Raw genomic sequence first — 16,719 nt, forward strand, 5'->3', positions numbered from 1 at the left:
ACCTGTTGTAACACAATAAAAGTACAGACACCACTAGCTGCAGTGGGAGGAGCAGAAAACAGGAAACACTGGAACCAGAGGAACGTTGAGCGTCAGCGTCCAGAAGTGAAAGTAAAGTGTGAGAGGAGGACGACGGAGCTGCAGCAGAGACCAGACAGAAAGTCAAAGTGAGTCCATCAGGAGTTTGTCAGCAACACAGCAGAGTCTCTACCAAACACTGGTGAGTACAGCTCATCATATTCACTGTGTGAGCAGCAGCTTTAACACTGAGCTTCATCTCTACTCACTCTCTTCATGTCACACTGACTCTAGTGAACTGGCTCACAACAGACCTGAGGCTGTTTGTCCACAGAGACACTATAGTCCACTTTAAACTGTCTCTGTGTCTCTGCTCAGGACTTTTACAACTCCTCTCTCAGTCTCTGAGCTTCACTCTCTACTTCACCTCATGTCCTGCTTCATGCTGTCAAGGTATCACTTCCTACTGCTGCCTTACTTCACACTTCCTGCAGCTCTTTCACAATAAGAGCCTCACACTTTTATTGTGAAGCAGCCAGAGGAAACACAGTGTCCATGTCACTCAGCTCAGCTATGTTCCCACAGCCCTATGTTCCTGAGATTGAGATTTTTCTCAAAATGAGGCCCTATGTTCCCACTGGACTCTCTCTACCTATCTGGACTCTCTCTATCTGGCCTGTCTAGCATCTACCGGGTCTTTTTACTAAACTTAACCAACTCTTTTCTTCATTGCCTAAACCCAACCAATGGTAGGACCAAAGGGCTGTGGGAACATAGGGCCTAATTTTCAGTGACAACAAAAGTTAGAAATGTGGGAACATAAGGCTGTGGGAACATAGGAATGACCCCCTTGTGACATAGTAACATACTACAATAACCACAGACAGGAAACTAGGCTGAATTTCACTTCCACGTTGATGCCAGGGTAAACAGATTTACTTTACAGTTTTTCTCGATTGCTAAGACACATTTCTCGAAAGCTTCTCTCATTTTCTCTAAACTGTGAACACAAACCCCAATTTTCAGGCTACATTCACAAAACCTCAGACTCTTCTTGCAAAACCAAACTTTCACCTCAAAACAGTTCAATCTGTGCCCAAAACTGAACTTTGTTGCCAAATCGTGCCCCGAGTCAATCAAAATTAAAAATACTACTGAGCAGCCACTAAACACTACCTAGAAAAATAGAAAACACAACGCTCAGGACATGAAGCTGTAGAAATAAATGTTTATCGTTCACTGTAGCTAAATGCATGTTGCAAAACAAAAAACCTGTGCATTTACACTGTAGCACTTCTCTCCTTCCCTTTCTTTCACCCTCCTCCTTCCCTCTCCACATCCATTTCATCCCCTTTTCCTTCCTTCTTCTTTTTTCTTCCCAGTTCATCCCTCCCTCCCTCATCCTTTCTTCCTTCACTCTGTCGTCTCTCATCTTCTCCTCTTGCAAAACAAAAAACCTGTGCATTTAGAACTTGTACATAGTAGTAAAAAAAAAAGAAGTACAAAAACCAGAAATCTTGTGCATTTACACGTAGCACTTGTACAGTACAAAAACAAAGAGAAATCTTGTGCATTTAGCACTTGTATGCAGTAAGCCTATGTAAAAATAAAGTACAAAAATATAGAAATGAGAAGTGCACAACTCAGCCACAGCATCATTTCTCTGTACTGGATCAGGCCACAGGACTTGAACTAGCTATATGTGCCCTCACATCATTGGACACAAGTGTTATCAATTTTGAGTTGTTGTGTTCAACCGGTGAAACTTGTGCTTTACTTGTGTTTGACTTTTGCCACCTGTGCTCAGCATTATGCAACACAGGTGCATCACAATGAAAATGTGTTGGTAAGATGTGTCTAAACAGGTGAAAAGTGCTGATGGTTTTGCCAAAAGAGACTGATTCAGTCAGTGGGTTCTGGCAACTGAGAATTTGGTTCAGACAACAGGGTTTAGTGTTTTAGCAATTGAGAAAAACTGTAAACCAGAGCTTCTCAAACTTCCTCCACCACGCCCCCTACAGGTGGAAAAGCTACGTCTGTTGTTGTTTTTGTTGTTACATCCATAGACTGTAACGTCTAGAGGTGTGGCTTAGATTACAGGTTGCAGTGGTGGGGGGGATATGACATCATCGTTTCACGGTGGCACAGTGGTTAGCACTGTTGCCTCACAGCAAGAAGGTCCTGGGTTCAAATCCCGGGCCGCCCAGGTCCTTTCTGTGTGGAGTTTGCATGTTCTCCCCGTGTCTGCGTGGGTTTCCTCCGGGTGCTCCGGTTTCCCCCACCTCTAAAAACATGTCGGCTAGGTTAATCCTCCAGTCAGCGCCCCTGACCAAAGGCACTGGCTCATAATCTGGAGTTGGTCCCCGGGCGCCGCACCGCGGCTGCCCACTGCTCCTCAGGGATGGGTTAAATGCAGAGAAAGAATTTCACTGTACTAGCTGTATATGTGACTAATAAAGTACCTTTACCTTAAAAGATCTGTTTAGGGTGTCGACACAAAAACGGTGGGACAACGTATTTTCCCACTCTGGGAACAATATCCAGAAAATTCCCTCTTTCGCCCCAGAAAACAGCGTTTTTTGTCCAGGCAAAATGCAAAAACGATAAAAACATTTGTGGATTCACTGAAACATGTATCCGTGTGGACAGACTCTGATGAAGCTTAGCAAGCCAATCAGAGGTGAGCCAATTAAAACCTGTGTTAATTACAGATGTGTTAATTTGACGCAGGTCACACTGCCTCGGCTCCTGCCGACTACAAGGCAAGGCAAGGCAAGGCAATTTTATTTGTATAGCCCGTTTTTACCACCAGTTTGTCTCAAAGGGCTTTACATGGCATCGTAACAACATCCTCTGTCCTTAGACCCTCACATCGACTGAGGAAAAACTCCATGGAAAACCCTTTTAACAGGGAAAAATCGGACTACACAGCAGCCTGTACGTAATGCGCTTGTGCGAGATGCAAAGTCTCCCTAACAGTGGTGGTGCCAGTCTCGTGCCCGTAATCCAAAACATGAAAACAGGAAATTACGTACCAAACCATAGAGATTAAAAACAAAGAAACCTGCCTTGGGACTGCGGCCGAAATTTAGCAGTTGTGCTAAGTCCGGCACATTTACACTGATACTTAATGCGTCAGTGTTGATGAATGTGCACTGTCCCAATTCAATAAATAAAGAAATGAAATGAAATGAAATGAACCGCCACCTTATCGCTAGCGAGGTTGTCGGGGGCTTAATGCCCCTGGTAGGGTCTCCCAAGGCAAACAGGTCCTAGGTGACGGGTCAGACTAGGAGCAGTTCCAAAACCCCTATGAAGCAAGTAATACCGAGGACGTTTGCGTCGCCCGGATCAGCGTCACCAGGGCCCCACCCTGGAGCCAGGCCCGGGGTTGGAGCTCGCAGGCGAGCGCCTGGTGGCCGGGTTTCTGCCCATGGGACCCGGCCGGGCTCAGCCTGAAAGAGCGACGTGGGCCGGCTTTCCAGTAGGCCCACCACCCACTGGAAGGACCATAAGGGGTCGGTGCTTACTATGGGGACATGGAATGTCACCTCGCTGGGGGAGAAAGAGCCTGAGCTCGTGCGGGAGGCTGAGAGGTACCAGCTAGAGATAGTCGGGCTTCACCTCCACACACAGCCTGGGCTCTGGAACCAACTACTGGAGAGAGGCTGGACTGTCTTCCACTCTGGAGTCACCCACGGTGTGGGCTTGCTCATAGCTCCCCAGCTCAGCCGCCATGTGTTGGAGTTCTCCTCCAGCTCAGCTCCATGTGTTGGATTTCTCCCCACTGAACGAGAGGGTCATTTCCCTGCGCCTCCGGGTCGGGGTCAGGTCTCTCACCGTTGTCTCGAAGCCGAACAGCAGTGCAGAGTACCCGGCCTTCTTGGAGGCCCTGGGAGGAACTAGAAGCTGCTCCAACCGGGGACTCTATCGTTCTGTTGGGGGACTTCAACACTCAGGAACGGCGTCCCCGATCTGAACCCGAGTGGTGTTTTCTTATTGGACTTCTGTGCTAGCCACAGTCTGTCCATAACGAACACCATGTTCGAGCATAAGGGTGTCCATCTGTGCACGTGGCACCAGGACTCCCTAGGACGGAGGTCAATGATCGACTTTGTAGTCGTGTCATCTGATCTCTGGCCGTATGTCTTGGACACTCGGGTGAAGAGAGGGGCTGAGCTGTCAACTGATCACCACCTGGTGGTGAGTTGGATCCGCTGGTGGAGGAGGAAACTGGTCAGACCTGGAAGACCCAAGCGTATCGAGAGGCTCTGCTGGGAACGTCTGGCAGAATCCCCTGTCAGGGAGGTCTTCAACTCCCACCTCCGGGAGAGCTTTGACCGGATTCCGAGGGAGGCTGGAGACATTGAGTCTGAATGGACCATGTTCTCCACTTCCATTGTTGACGCGGCCATTCGGAGCTGTGGCCGTAAGGTCTCTGGTGCCTGTCGCGGTGGCAACACTGAACCCGGTGGTGGACACCGGAAGTAAGGGATGCCGTCAAGCTGAAGAAGGAGTCCTACCGAGCCTGGCTAGCTCGGGGGACTCCCGAGGCAGCTGACGGGTACCGGCAGGCCAAGCGGACGGCAGCCTGGGATGATGTTGTCTTGTTGGCTCCCTCGAGCCAGGACCTTCAGCATGCACTGGGGCGGTTTGCAGCCGAGTGTGAAGCAGCTGGGATGAGAATCAGCACCTCTAAGTCCGAGGCCATGGTTCTCGACCGGAAAAAGGTGGCTTGCACCCTCCAGGTCGGGGGAGACTTCCTGCCTCAGGTGGAGGAGTTTAAGTATCTTGGGGTCTTGTTCATGAGTGAAGGAAGGATGGAGCGTGAGATAGTCGGCAGGCAGATCGGTGCAGCGGCTGTAGTAATGTGGTATCGGTCCGTCGTGGTGAAGAAGGAGCTGAGCCAAAAGGCAAAGCTCTCGATTTACCGGTCGATCTACGTTCCCACCCTCGATCTACCTACCTACCTACCTACGATCATGAACTTTGGGTCATGACCGAAAGAACGGGATCCCGGATACAAGCGGCCGAAAAGAGTTTCCTCCGCAGGGTGGCGGGGCGCTCCCTTAGAGATAGGGTGAGGAGCTCTGTCAGCCGGGAGGAGCTCGGAGTAGAGCCGCTCGCAGGGCATCTGTATCAGATGACTCCTGGATGCCTTCCTTGGGAGGTGTTCCGGGCTTGTCCCATTGGGAACTGTTTTCAAGAAGAAAAACAAGTCCAGTTCTCTACCTGGGGGGCAAGGCCATCCTGTTGACCTTTTTATTTCCCTAAAGTTCAACATGGATCCTTCTTCATCAGTTCCTTTGGTCTCACTGTTAATGAGAAGGCAAACCGTCTTCAAGAACCAGAACAATCAAGTTACCTTCAACTTCAGCACTTAATCATTACGATGACCTGTGACTGTGACAGACTTTTTAAATGAATGTTTGTTTCCTCTCCCTCAGTGTGTAGACATGTCTGCTGCCAGCAACCTGAGGTCTGAAGATCAGTTCCTGTGCTCCATCTGTCTGGATGTCTTCACTGATCCAGTCAGTACACCATGTGGACACAACTTCTGTCAGAGCTGCATCACTCAGCACTGGGACGTCAGTGACAGGTGTCAGTGTCCGATGTGTAAAGAGGTTTTCTACACAAGACCTCAGATGAAGATCAACAAGTTCATCTCTGAGGTTGTTGCTCAGTTCAGACATGAAGCTCAACAGAAAACCAGCAGCAGCAGCTCAGAGCAACAAGTTTCCAAACCAGGAGAAGTTCCCTGTGACGTCTGCACTGGAACCAGACTGAAGGCCCTGAAGTCCTGCCTGGTGTGTCTGGCCTCCTACTGTGAGACTCACCTGGAGCCTCATCTGACAGTGTCTTGTCTGAGGAGACATCAGCTGATGGAGCCTGTGGAGAACCTGGAGGACAGGATGTGTAGGAAGCACGATAAACCTCTGGAGCTGTTCTGTCAGACCGACCAGACATGTGTCTGCATGCTCTGCTCTGTTTTAGACCACAAGACTCATGAGTTTGTTCCTCTGAGAGAAGAATATGAAGGAAAGAAGGCAGAGCTGCAGAAGACAGAGGCTGAAACTCAGCAGATGATCCAGAAGAGACGACTGAAGATTGAGGAGATGAAACAGTCGGTGAAGTTCAGTAAAGCTGCTGCAGACAGAGAGAAAGCAGAAGGTGTTGAGGTCTTCACTGCTCTGAAGGAGTCTGTTGACAGAGGCCTGAAGCAGCTCATCAAGGAGATTGAAGAGAAACAGAAAAGCTCAGAGAAACAGGCTGAAGACTTCATCACAGAGCTGGAACAGGAAATCTCTGAGCTGGAGAAGAGAAGCACTGAGGTGGAGCAGCTCTCACTCTCTGAAGACCACCTCCACCTCCTCCAAAGCTTCCCATCCCTGAAAGCTGCTGCACCCACCAAGGACTGGACACAGGTCAGAGTCCGTCCACCATCATATGAGGGGACTGTGGTGAGAGCTGTGTCTCAGCTGGAGGAGACGCTCCGTGGACAGATGAAGAAGATCAAGATGAAGCTGAAGCTGAAGATGATCCAGCAGTTTGCAGTGGATGTGACTCTGGATCCTGATACAGCACATCCTACTCTCCTCCTATCTGATGATGGAAAACAAGTTCATCATGTTGGTGTGAGGAAGAAACTCCCAAAGAACCAAGAGAGATTTGATAAATGTGTCAGTGTCTTAGGAAAACAGAGTTTCTCTTCAGGCAGATTTTACTTTGAGGTTCAGGTTAAAGGAAAAACTGCCTGGACAGTGGGAGTGGCCAGAGAGTCGATCAACAGGAAGGGACCAATCAAACTGAGTCCTCAGAACGGTTACTGGACGATATATTTGAGAAATGGAAATGAGTACGCAGCTGCAGCTGTTTACTCAGTTGATCTCAGGTTGAGGTCTGGTCCTGAGAAGGTGGGGGTGTTTGTGGATTATGAGGAGGGTCTGGTCTCCTTTTATGACGTAGATGCTGCAGCTCTCATCTACTCCTTCACTGGCTGCTGCTTCACTGACAAACTACACCCACTCTTCAGTCCTGATCTTAATGATGGAGGTAAAAACTCTGCCCCTCTGATCATCTGTCCTGTCAATCAAACTGTTCTGATCAAAACATCTGCTTCTTTGCGGAGATTGATTCGTTTAAAATCCAGGGACCAACTGTAAATATTTAGTGTCGATACTGAACAATGTAAATCTTTGTGTTTTCTACTGAGTTAACCTTCATCAGATCATCATCACACAGGAAAGTTAACTGTGTGATAACTGCTGTTTAATCACTTGTTACTTTAGTCCATTAGATTAGATCAGTGGAAACAGGTAAAATAGTTTATAACTGAAATGAATCTGTAAATTAACTAAGTCTGGTTTGGGGAGTTAGAAGCAGATGCAGATGTTTATTAATGTAACTGTTGATCACTATGACTCTTGTGAATATGAACATATCTTTATCAGAGACGATGTAACTGTTGATACATGTTTATTCATCCCGTCAGATTTATATGTGTATAAGATTATTCTAAGAGCCATGTTTATATTGTTAACAATAGTTAGTAGTTTTCCTTTAAAAAATGTTGAACTGCTCCTTTAATTACGCTGCTGATGACATCACAGTAACTCAGCTCTCAGACCAGGTTAAGCAGCTGAAGGAGCAAGACAGTTTTTTGACGATACCTTGAGTGAATCTTGTAACTTTGTTTTTGCCTTTTAAATAAAGTTATGTTTTGAACAGAGTTACGGCCTCAGAAGATTCTTTTTGTGTCAAGCTTATTGCCAAGAAAACTGCTTAATAGTCAAAGGACCTGCCCTAAAATGGTTTAAGTCATACTTATCTGACAGGTTTCAATTTGTTAATGTTAATAACGTGCTCCCATTAGGTGGCATCATCCGGAAGCACTCAATCAATTTTCACTGTTATGCGGATGATACGCAACTCTACTTGTCCATGGAGCCAGATGACAGAAGCCGCCTCATCAATCTGCCATCAAGACTGCCTGACTGTGTAACCAGATGTGTCCCCAGCAGTCTAAAGGCCCGTTCACACCGCGGACGTACCGAATAAACAACACGAAATTGCGAAATATTCAGCGGCGAATATTTCGCATCAAAACCAGCACGTGTCCATGCGCCCGTGTCCGTGTGTGTGTGTGTGTGTGTGTGTACGTGCGGTGCGACCGTACGCCAGAGAGACGGCAGGTGGAGGCTGACTGGCAGAGATGAGAGCAAAGACGGTGAAACGGTATGTGGCAAGTGTCATGTTCGTGTTCGAAGGATGAGGCCGTGTTGATAGCAAGTAACTTAGTTTAATGTCTCACGTTCTCAACAACATACATGTAGCTCCATGCAGTCTTGCTCTACTCTGTTATATATGGTACGGTAAACTGACTACTAACCAGTACTGCCGCCTAGCGGTCAAACATGTAATAACATCTAATCATAACAGCAAGGTGACGAGGGCCCGGGCGGGGATTGAACCCACACCTCCCGGGTAAGAGTCATGCGCGCTTGCCAGTAAGCCAAAGGGACATCCCCTTGGCCAAGTAGCCAGGGCACATGATCAACTGGAGGCACAGTGACAGGACCACCACTGTCACATCTAAAAAAAAACAACTTGTTTTCCTGTGAGAGACTGTGCGGCCACCGTCTGTTATGGGAAACAGCCGTCTGTGTTCTGACGTGGGGGGTGTGACGTGGCCTACCAACTTTTCACGCCACATGATTGGTTGATGTCGTATTTTCGCCGTGACCCATCCGCGATCGGTGTGAAAGGACTCGTTATGAAAACCGTGGTTCGAAAAAAAATATTGACGCGCAAATTATTCGCACGAAAAATACGTCCACGGTGTGAAAGGGCCTTAAGCCTATAGCAGCGTAGCTATAAAATGGTTCAGAGCTACCTGAACCAGCCCTAACTAAAAGCCCTGTCATAAAGGAAGGTCTTAAGTCTAGACTTAAATGTAGTTAGAGTGTCTGCCTCTTTGACCCATGGAGAGAGCTGGTTCCACAGTAAAGGAGCCCGGTAACTGAAGGCTCTACCTCCCAGGGACACTTTCTCTAATCAGATCGCTACTCTAGATGGCATCACCCTGACCCCGAGTACAACTGTGAGGTACCTTGGAGTCATTTTTGACCAGGACCTTTCCTTCAGCTCCCACATAAAACACGTGACTAGGACCGCCTTCTTCCATCTGCGCAGTATCACTAAGATTAGGAATATCCTCTCCCAGAGTGATGCTGAGAAACTGGTGCATGCATTTATCATTTCTAGGCTAGACTACTGCAACTCTCTCCTGTCAGGATGTCCGAAAAACTCTCTAAAGAGTCTCCAGCTGGTCCAGAATGCCGCAGTGAGGGTTTTGACAGGAGTTAGGAAGAGAGAGCACATCTCTCCCACCTTAGCTTCTCTCCACTGGCTTCCTGTAGGATTTAGAATAGACTTCAAAATCCTTCTGCTGACTTATAAGGCTCTTAATGATAAAGCTCCAACCTATCTGAAAGAACTAATCATTCCTTACTGTCCTACCAGAGCACTCCGCTCCCAGAACGCAGGTCTGTTAGTGACTCCCAGTATCTCTAAAAACAGACTGGGAGGTAGAGCCTTCAGTTACCGGGCTCCTTTACTGTGGAACCAGCTCTCTCCATGGGTCAAAGAGGCAGACACTCTAACTACATTTAAGTCTAGACTTAAGACCTTCCTTTATGACAGGGCTTTTAGTTAGGGCTGGTTCAGGTAGCTCTGAACCATTTTATAGCTACGCTGCTATAGGCTTAGACTGCTGGGGACACATCTGTCTGCTGGTCTGTCCTCTCTTCCTATGAACCAGTCTGCCATCCAGTCCTCCATTAAGCTGGTCTGTCCTCTATGAACCAGTCTGCCATCCAGTCCTCCATTAAGCTGGTCTGTCCTCTTCCTATGAACCAGTCTGCCATCCAGTCCTCCCATTAAGCTGGTCTGCCCTCTCTTCCTATGAACCAGTCTGCCATCCAGTCCTCCCATTAAGCTGGTCTGACCTCTTCCTATGAACCAGTCTGCCATCCAGTCCTCCCATTAAAGGACAATTCCAGGCGAATTCAACTCGGGGGTGTATTTTCATATCATTTTAGGTCTAAAAGAAGGAATCTGAAGATTTTCAGTTTAATTTCTCCTGTTTTGCGGTAGTTGTGTCTGTCCTCACATCGCCACGGCAGCAATGAATGGGTGTGAATGTAAGTTCCGCTGTTTCGGCTGTTTACCTCCCTCAAAGCCGGAATTTTTTTCCACAGACAGCGTCAGATGGAGACTCAAACATGCACCGAGAAGTTTATTTACTTCAAGCAAACCCACATGTTTATAAAACTAGATCTAATTCAAAGTCTCCCGGAGTCTCGCGCGAGCCCAAAGTTGCAGTGCTGCTGTAATCAGGCGCAGTGGGAGCTACCGCTTGTGTCATAAACACATGAATATCAACTCTTGACTTGCTTCTAGTGTACATTTTTTTCCACAGACAGCGTCAGATGGCTACTCAAACATGCGCCGAGAAGTTTTTTTTACTTGAAGCAAGTTATAATGTTCTCTTGTATTATTCATTATCTCAGTGTTGTGTAATTTTTCTGGTGTGAACACTGTAGTCTGTATTTACTGAACACATGTTTAACACTTTCTGCCATCTACAGTATATAATGTACATAAATATTTTCAAAGTGACTGTTTAAATTGTAACTAGATAAATATACTGGAAGCACAGAAATATTTCCAGTAAGGAAAAGACAGGTGCAGGTAGAAACGTGTCCTTCTGAATTTCTAACGGACATAGAAAATCACAGGATTCTGATTTAAATGTTGATCAATTTTAACTTACTGATTAATTACAGCTTTAAAAAAAAAAAAAAGAATTTTACAAGCAAGACTTAATTTTGTCCTGACTTTGTATTTCGAAGTCCACTCAGTCACAGTGTCTCCAACAGGCTGGTCGGGAGACCCTAATTAATCTAAAGGATTGTTCACCAGGATATAATAACATTGATAGCAAATTACTGGTATCGGTTCAACAGTACATAGTCAAACCTTTAACTTATATTTTTAATCTTTCGTTGGAAAAGGGAATTGTTCCGTCAGAACTAAAAGTAGCCAAGATAATCCCTATCTATAAAGATGAAGATCCAGCTGTATTTAACCACTACAGACCCATTTCTATTTTACCTGTTATATCTAAGGTACTTGTATATCAAAAACTAGTCAAACACCTTGATGAGAATAACATTATATACACACATCAGTACGGGTTCAGAAAGAAGCACTCTACACATATGGCACTCACACACTTAATAAATGAAATTTATACAGCTAAAGATAAAAAGGAAATTACTGTTGGCATATTTTTGGACTTATCAAAGGCATTTGATACAGTCAATCACCACATTCTTCTCCAGAAGCTCTCACATCTCGGAATAAGAGATAATGCACTGTTTTGGTTTTCTACTTATCTTAAAGATAGACAGCAGTTTGTGTGCTATAATGGTATAAATTCTCCTCTGTTGCCTGTACTCTGTGGTGTACCACAAGGCTCAATTATTGGGCCCCTGCTATTTTTGATACACATTAATGACCTACCGAATGTTTCAGATAAATTATCCAAATTTTTATTTGAAGATGATACAAGCCTATTCTATTCTCACAAAGACCTCAATACCATCACATATGTATTAAATGAAGAACTTGGTAAAATATCAATTTGGTTTAAATCCAACAAACTACCACTTAATATCAAAAAGTCTTGTTTCATCTGCTTTGGGTTAAAACCAGGGTTTCCTAACTCTTCTCTTAAAATTGAAATTGATACAATACCTTTAACTAATGTGCATTATACCCGTTTTCTTGGCATACTGCTTGATGAATCTTTGTCCTGGAAACCTCATATTAGAGCCATAACCACCAAGATGGCCAAAAGCATTGGAATACTTCGTAAAATTCGTCTCCTGATCAACACTGAGGTTGCCATTATGTTATATTATGCAATGGTTTATCCATATATAAATTATTGTAACATCATTTGGGCCAGCACTTACCAAACTAAGCTCAAGCCCATATACCAGCTTCAGAAAAGAGCAGTAAGAATAATAAGCTGTGCTTATCAAAGACATTCTTCACAGCCTCTATTCCTTCAGTCGGGTATCCTCAGTGTTTATCAAGTGAATCATCTTCAGATTGGTTTATTTGTTTATATATTGCTGTACCTCTCAATCACAGTTCTGTTACTTTATCGTGGACCAAGAATATGGAATTTATTACCTGTACATTTTTTTGATTTATCTTTACAACAATTTAGGAGAGCACTAAAGTCTCTCCTGCTAACCAGCCAATACTTTCCACATGGTCTGCCTATCTAAACTGGGATTATTTTATATTTCTTATCATATGTTTATCAAGCTTTTTGTATTGCATTGTACAATGTTAAATCATGTTAAACCATGTTTGTATTTATTATGTATGAACGACTTTTGTACCTCACAAATGTAGCTATGCTCATTAGCTTAGAACTGTAGTCGGAGAATGCCACCCTACAAGCCCCTGGAGGGTTTTTTGGCATTCCCCTTCACATTGTTTTGGATTTTATATGTTATATCTTTTTTAATTTTGATAGGTGAAAATAAATAAACAAACAAATAAACAAACAAACAATATGAATTCCCCCTGTCAGGTGAACCTCAACAAACTCTGCTGTTGCAATAATAGCACAGACACACCTAGCTGCAGTGGGAGGAGCAGAAAACAGGTAAAACAGGAACCAGAGGAACGTTGAGCGTCAGCGTCCAGAAGTGAAAGTAAAGTGTGAGAGGAGGACGACGGAGCTGCAGCAGAGACCAGACAGAAAGTCAAAGTGAGTCCATCAGGAGTTTGTCAGCAACACAGCAGAGTCTCTACCAAACACTGGTGAGTACAGCTCATCATATTCACTGTGAGTAGCAGCTTTAACACTGAGCTTCATCTCTACTCACTCTCTTCATGTCACACTGACTCTAGTGAACTGGCTCACAACAGACCTGAGGCTGTTTGTCCACAGAGACACTATAGTCCACTTTAAACTGTCTCTGTGTCTCTGCTCAGGACTTTTACAACTCCTCACTCAGTCTCTGAGCTTCACTCTCTACTTCACCTCATTTCCTGCTTCATGCTGTCAAGGTATCACTTCCTGCTGCTGCCTTACTTCACACTTCCTGCAGCTCTTTCACAATAAGAGCCTCACACTTTTATTGTGAAGCAGCCAGAGGAAACACAGTGTCCTTGTCACTCAGCTCAGCTCTGTCAGAGGTTTTCTCTGTCAGTGACGTCATGAAAACATGTTTTGAGTTTGTGGATGTTAAATAATCTAATAAATCAATAAGCTCAGCCTCTTTTAACATAGCTACATACCATAATAACCATAGACAGGAAACTAGGCTGAATTTCACTTCCTCATTGATGAAACAGTTTTACTTTAAACCAGAGCTTCTCAAACTTCCTCCACCACGCCCCCGACAGGTGGAAAAGCTTCACAGCCCTTCAGACAATATTTCTATCAGTCATTAACAATGAGACCAGAAGAACTGATGAAGAAGGATCCATGTTGAACTTTAGGGACATAAACAGGTCAACAGGACGGCCCCGCCCCCCAGATAGAGAAACACAGTCTTAAAGACACAGAACATTATTTTAAATGAATCATTAGGTGCTGAAGTTGAAGGCAACTGGACTTGTTTTGGTTCTTGAAGACGGTTCACCATCAATCCAAGAGACTTTCTAGTTCTAAAGAACAGTGTGAGGTCGCGTCCACATGGAAACAAAGCCTTTCCCCAAAATGATCCTTTTCTTGTTCGTTTTGAAAACGCTTCCCACAAACACGGCATCGTTTCCAGAAATATCTGCGTAGACACGGATCCACTGAAAATGACTCCGACCCGACAACTGCCTCCCAGTTTCACTATTTAGAAACAGTTTATCTTCCCACCAATGGCCTCATTTGCTGTTGTAGGTCACAGAGAGACATCAGCAGAAAGCAGAGACTTTTGCAGTTAAAAGTTCCTTGTAGGAGCTTTAACTATGCTACATTTTTCCGTTAAAGGAACTTGGGGCAGGATTTGTGAAAACATGAGGGGAGGTCTGCAGTAAACAGTGAACGGCGAGTAAAGAAATAACGCCACTTTATTACTTTTTTCCATTCCATTGTCCTGGGTCTTCCTCTGGTCTCCTCCCGGTGGGACATGGACACCTCCTCCTGAATCCGAGGTTCGACTACCGGCCGAATTCTCCTCTCCAGCACCCTGGAATAGACTTTCCCCGGGAGGCTGAGGAGTGTGATCCCCCGGTAGTTGGAACACACCCTCCGGTCCCCCTTTTTGAAGAGAGGGACCACCACCCCGGTCTGCCAGTCCAGAGACTCTGTCCCCGACCGCCACACGATGCTGCAGAGGCGTGTCAGCCACGACAGCCCCGCAACATCCAGAGACTTGAGGTACTCAGGGTGGATCTCATCCACCCCCGGTGCCTTGCCACTGAGGAACTTCTGAACTACCTCAGTGACTTCAGCTTGGGTGATGAATGAATCAACCTCTGAATCCTCAGCCTCTGCTTCCTCTACGGAAGGCCTGTCAGTGGGATTGAGGAGATCCTCGAAGTATTCCTTCCACCGCCCGACAATATCCCCAGTCGAGGTCAACAGCTCCCCCCCTCCACTGTAAACAGTGTTGGCGGAGCACTGCTTCCCCCTCCTGAGGCGTCGGATGGTTTGCCAGAATTTCCTCGAGGCCGACCGGTAGTCCTCCTCCATGGCCTCCCCGAACTTTTCCCAGACCCGAGTTTTTGCTTCAGTGACCGCCCGAGCTGCCGTCCGCTTGGCCTGCTGGTACCCGTCAGTTGCCTCGGGAGTCCCCCGAGCTAGCCAGGCTCGGTAGGACTCCTTCTTCAGCTTGACGGCATCCCTTACTTCCCGTGTCCACCACCGGGTTCAGGGATTGCCACCGCGACAGGCGCCGGAGACCTTACGGCCACAGCTCCGGACGGCCGCGTCAACAATGGAAGTGGAGAACATGGTCCATTCAGACTCAATGTCTCCGGCCTCCCTCAGAATCTGGTCAAAGCTCTCCCGGAGGTGGGAGTTGAAGACCTCCCTGACCGGGGATTCTGCCAGACGTTCCCAGCAGACCCTCATGATACGCTTGGGTCTTCCAGGTCTGACCAGCTTCCTCCCCTGCCAGCGGATCCAACTCACCACCAGGTGGTGATCAGTTGACAGCTCAGCCCCTCTCTTCACCCAAGTGTCCAAGACATACGGCCGGAGATCAGATGACACGACTACAAAGTCGATCATTGACCTCCGCCCTAGGGTGTCCTGGTGCCACGTGCACTGATGGACACCCTTATGCTCGAACATGGTGTTCGTTTTGGACAAACTGTGGCTAGCACAGAAGTCCAATAACAAAACACCGCTCGGGTTCAGATCGGGGAGGCCATTCCTCCCAATCACACCTCTCCAGGTAACACTGTCGCTGCCTAGTGAGCGTTGAAGTCCCCCAGCAGAACGATGAAGTCCCAGGTTGGAGCACCTTCTAGTTCCTCCTAGGGCCTCCAGGAAGGCCGGGTACTCTGCACTGCCGTTCAGCCCGTAGGCCGAGACAACAGTGAGAGACCCATCCCCGACCCGAAGGCGCAGGGAAGCGACCCTCTCGTTAAGTGGGGAGAACTCCAACACATGGCGGCTGAGCTGGGGAGCTGTGAGCAAGCCCACACCAGCTCGCCGCCTCTCACCGTGAGCAACTCCAGAGTGGAAGAGAGTCCAACCTCTCTCAAGGAGTTGGGTTCCAGAGCCCAGACTGTGCGTGGAGGTGAGCCCGACTATCTCTAGCCGGTACCTTTCAACCTCCCACACGAGCTCAGGCTCTTTCCCTTCCAGACAGACACTAGGGACATTCCATGTCCCTATAACCAGAGTCGTTGTCCAGGGATTGGGTCGTCGGGGCCCCTGCCCAAGACCGCCACCCAATCACATTGCACCAGCCCCTTCTGAACCCTCCTGCGGGTGGTGAGCCTACTGGAAGGCCGGCCCACGTCACTCCTTCTTGCTGAGCCCGGCCGGGTCCCGTGGGAAGAGACCCGGCCACCAGACGCTCACCTGCGAGCCCCAACCCCCGGCCTGGCTCCAGGGTGGGGCCTTGATGACGCCGATCCGGGCGACGTGGTCTTCCTTGATGAGGGTTAAGCCTAACCCTAACCCTATGTCGTTCATAAGGGGTTTTGGAATCGCTCTTAGTCTGACCCGTCACCTAGGTCCTGTTTGCCTTGGGAGTTTCCGTGGTTACCTACGGTCACGATGCAACATGGCCGCCTCGGTTCGGTGCGTCGCCCACTTATGTATTTGTAACGACTTGTAACAACTCATTATAAGGAACCAGAAAGCTTTCATTTGTATGCGGCTGTGATTCCACTTCAGTGAAACACGTATTTATGAAAGACAGGTTTGATTTTTGATAATAAAAAGACAAGTAAGTTACACACTGGGGCTTTAAGGGACATGAAGCCACTGGAACGAGTTGAATAAGATCCAGATCACCGTTCTCATCAGGATGAAATGTATGGGGGCTGTTTACCAATAAGGGCCTTAAAAACTTTCAGCACTTATTCACTACGATGACCAGGATGACTGAGAACCTTCACAGACATTTAATGAATGTTGTTTCCTCTCCCTCAGTGTGT

At 46.9% G+C, this 16,719-nt stretch overlaps 1 protein-coding gene across 1 annotated transcript; it reads left to right on the forward strand.

Annotated features, from left to right (window-relative positions):
- Nucleotides 1-5,470: 5,470 nt before the first annotated feature.
- Nucleotides 5,471-7,181, forward strand: LOC146992647 (E3 ubiquitin-protein ligase TRIM21-like). The gene has a single exon (XM_085791225.1). It carries the CDS (start codon nt 5,475-5,477, stop codon nt 7,179-7,181), a length of 1,707 nt encoding a protein of 568 aa, XP_085647351.1. The 5' UTR covers nt 5,471-5,474.
- The last annotated feature ends 9,538 nt before the right edge of the window (nt 7,182-16,719 follow it).

Source organism: Trachurus japonicus, chromosome 1 (assembly GCF_045865225.1).
Source record: "Trachurus japonicus isolate A0001 chromosome 1, Traja_1.0".
In the NCBI taxonomy this organism is placed as follows: Eukaryota; Metazoa; Chordata; class Actinopteri; order Carangiformes; family Carangidae; genus Trachurus; species Trachurus japonicus.

Coding starts and splice junctions, on each gene's coding strand:
- LOC146992647 (XM_085791225.1), top strand. CDS start 5,475: ATGTCTGCTGCCAGCAACCTGAGGTCTGAAGATCAGTTCCTGTGCTCC.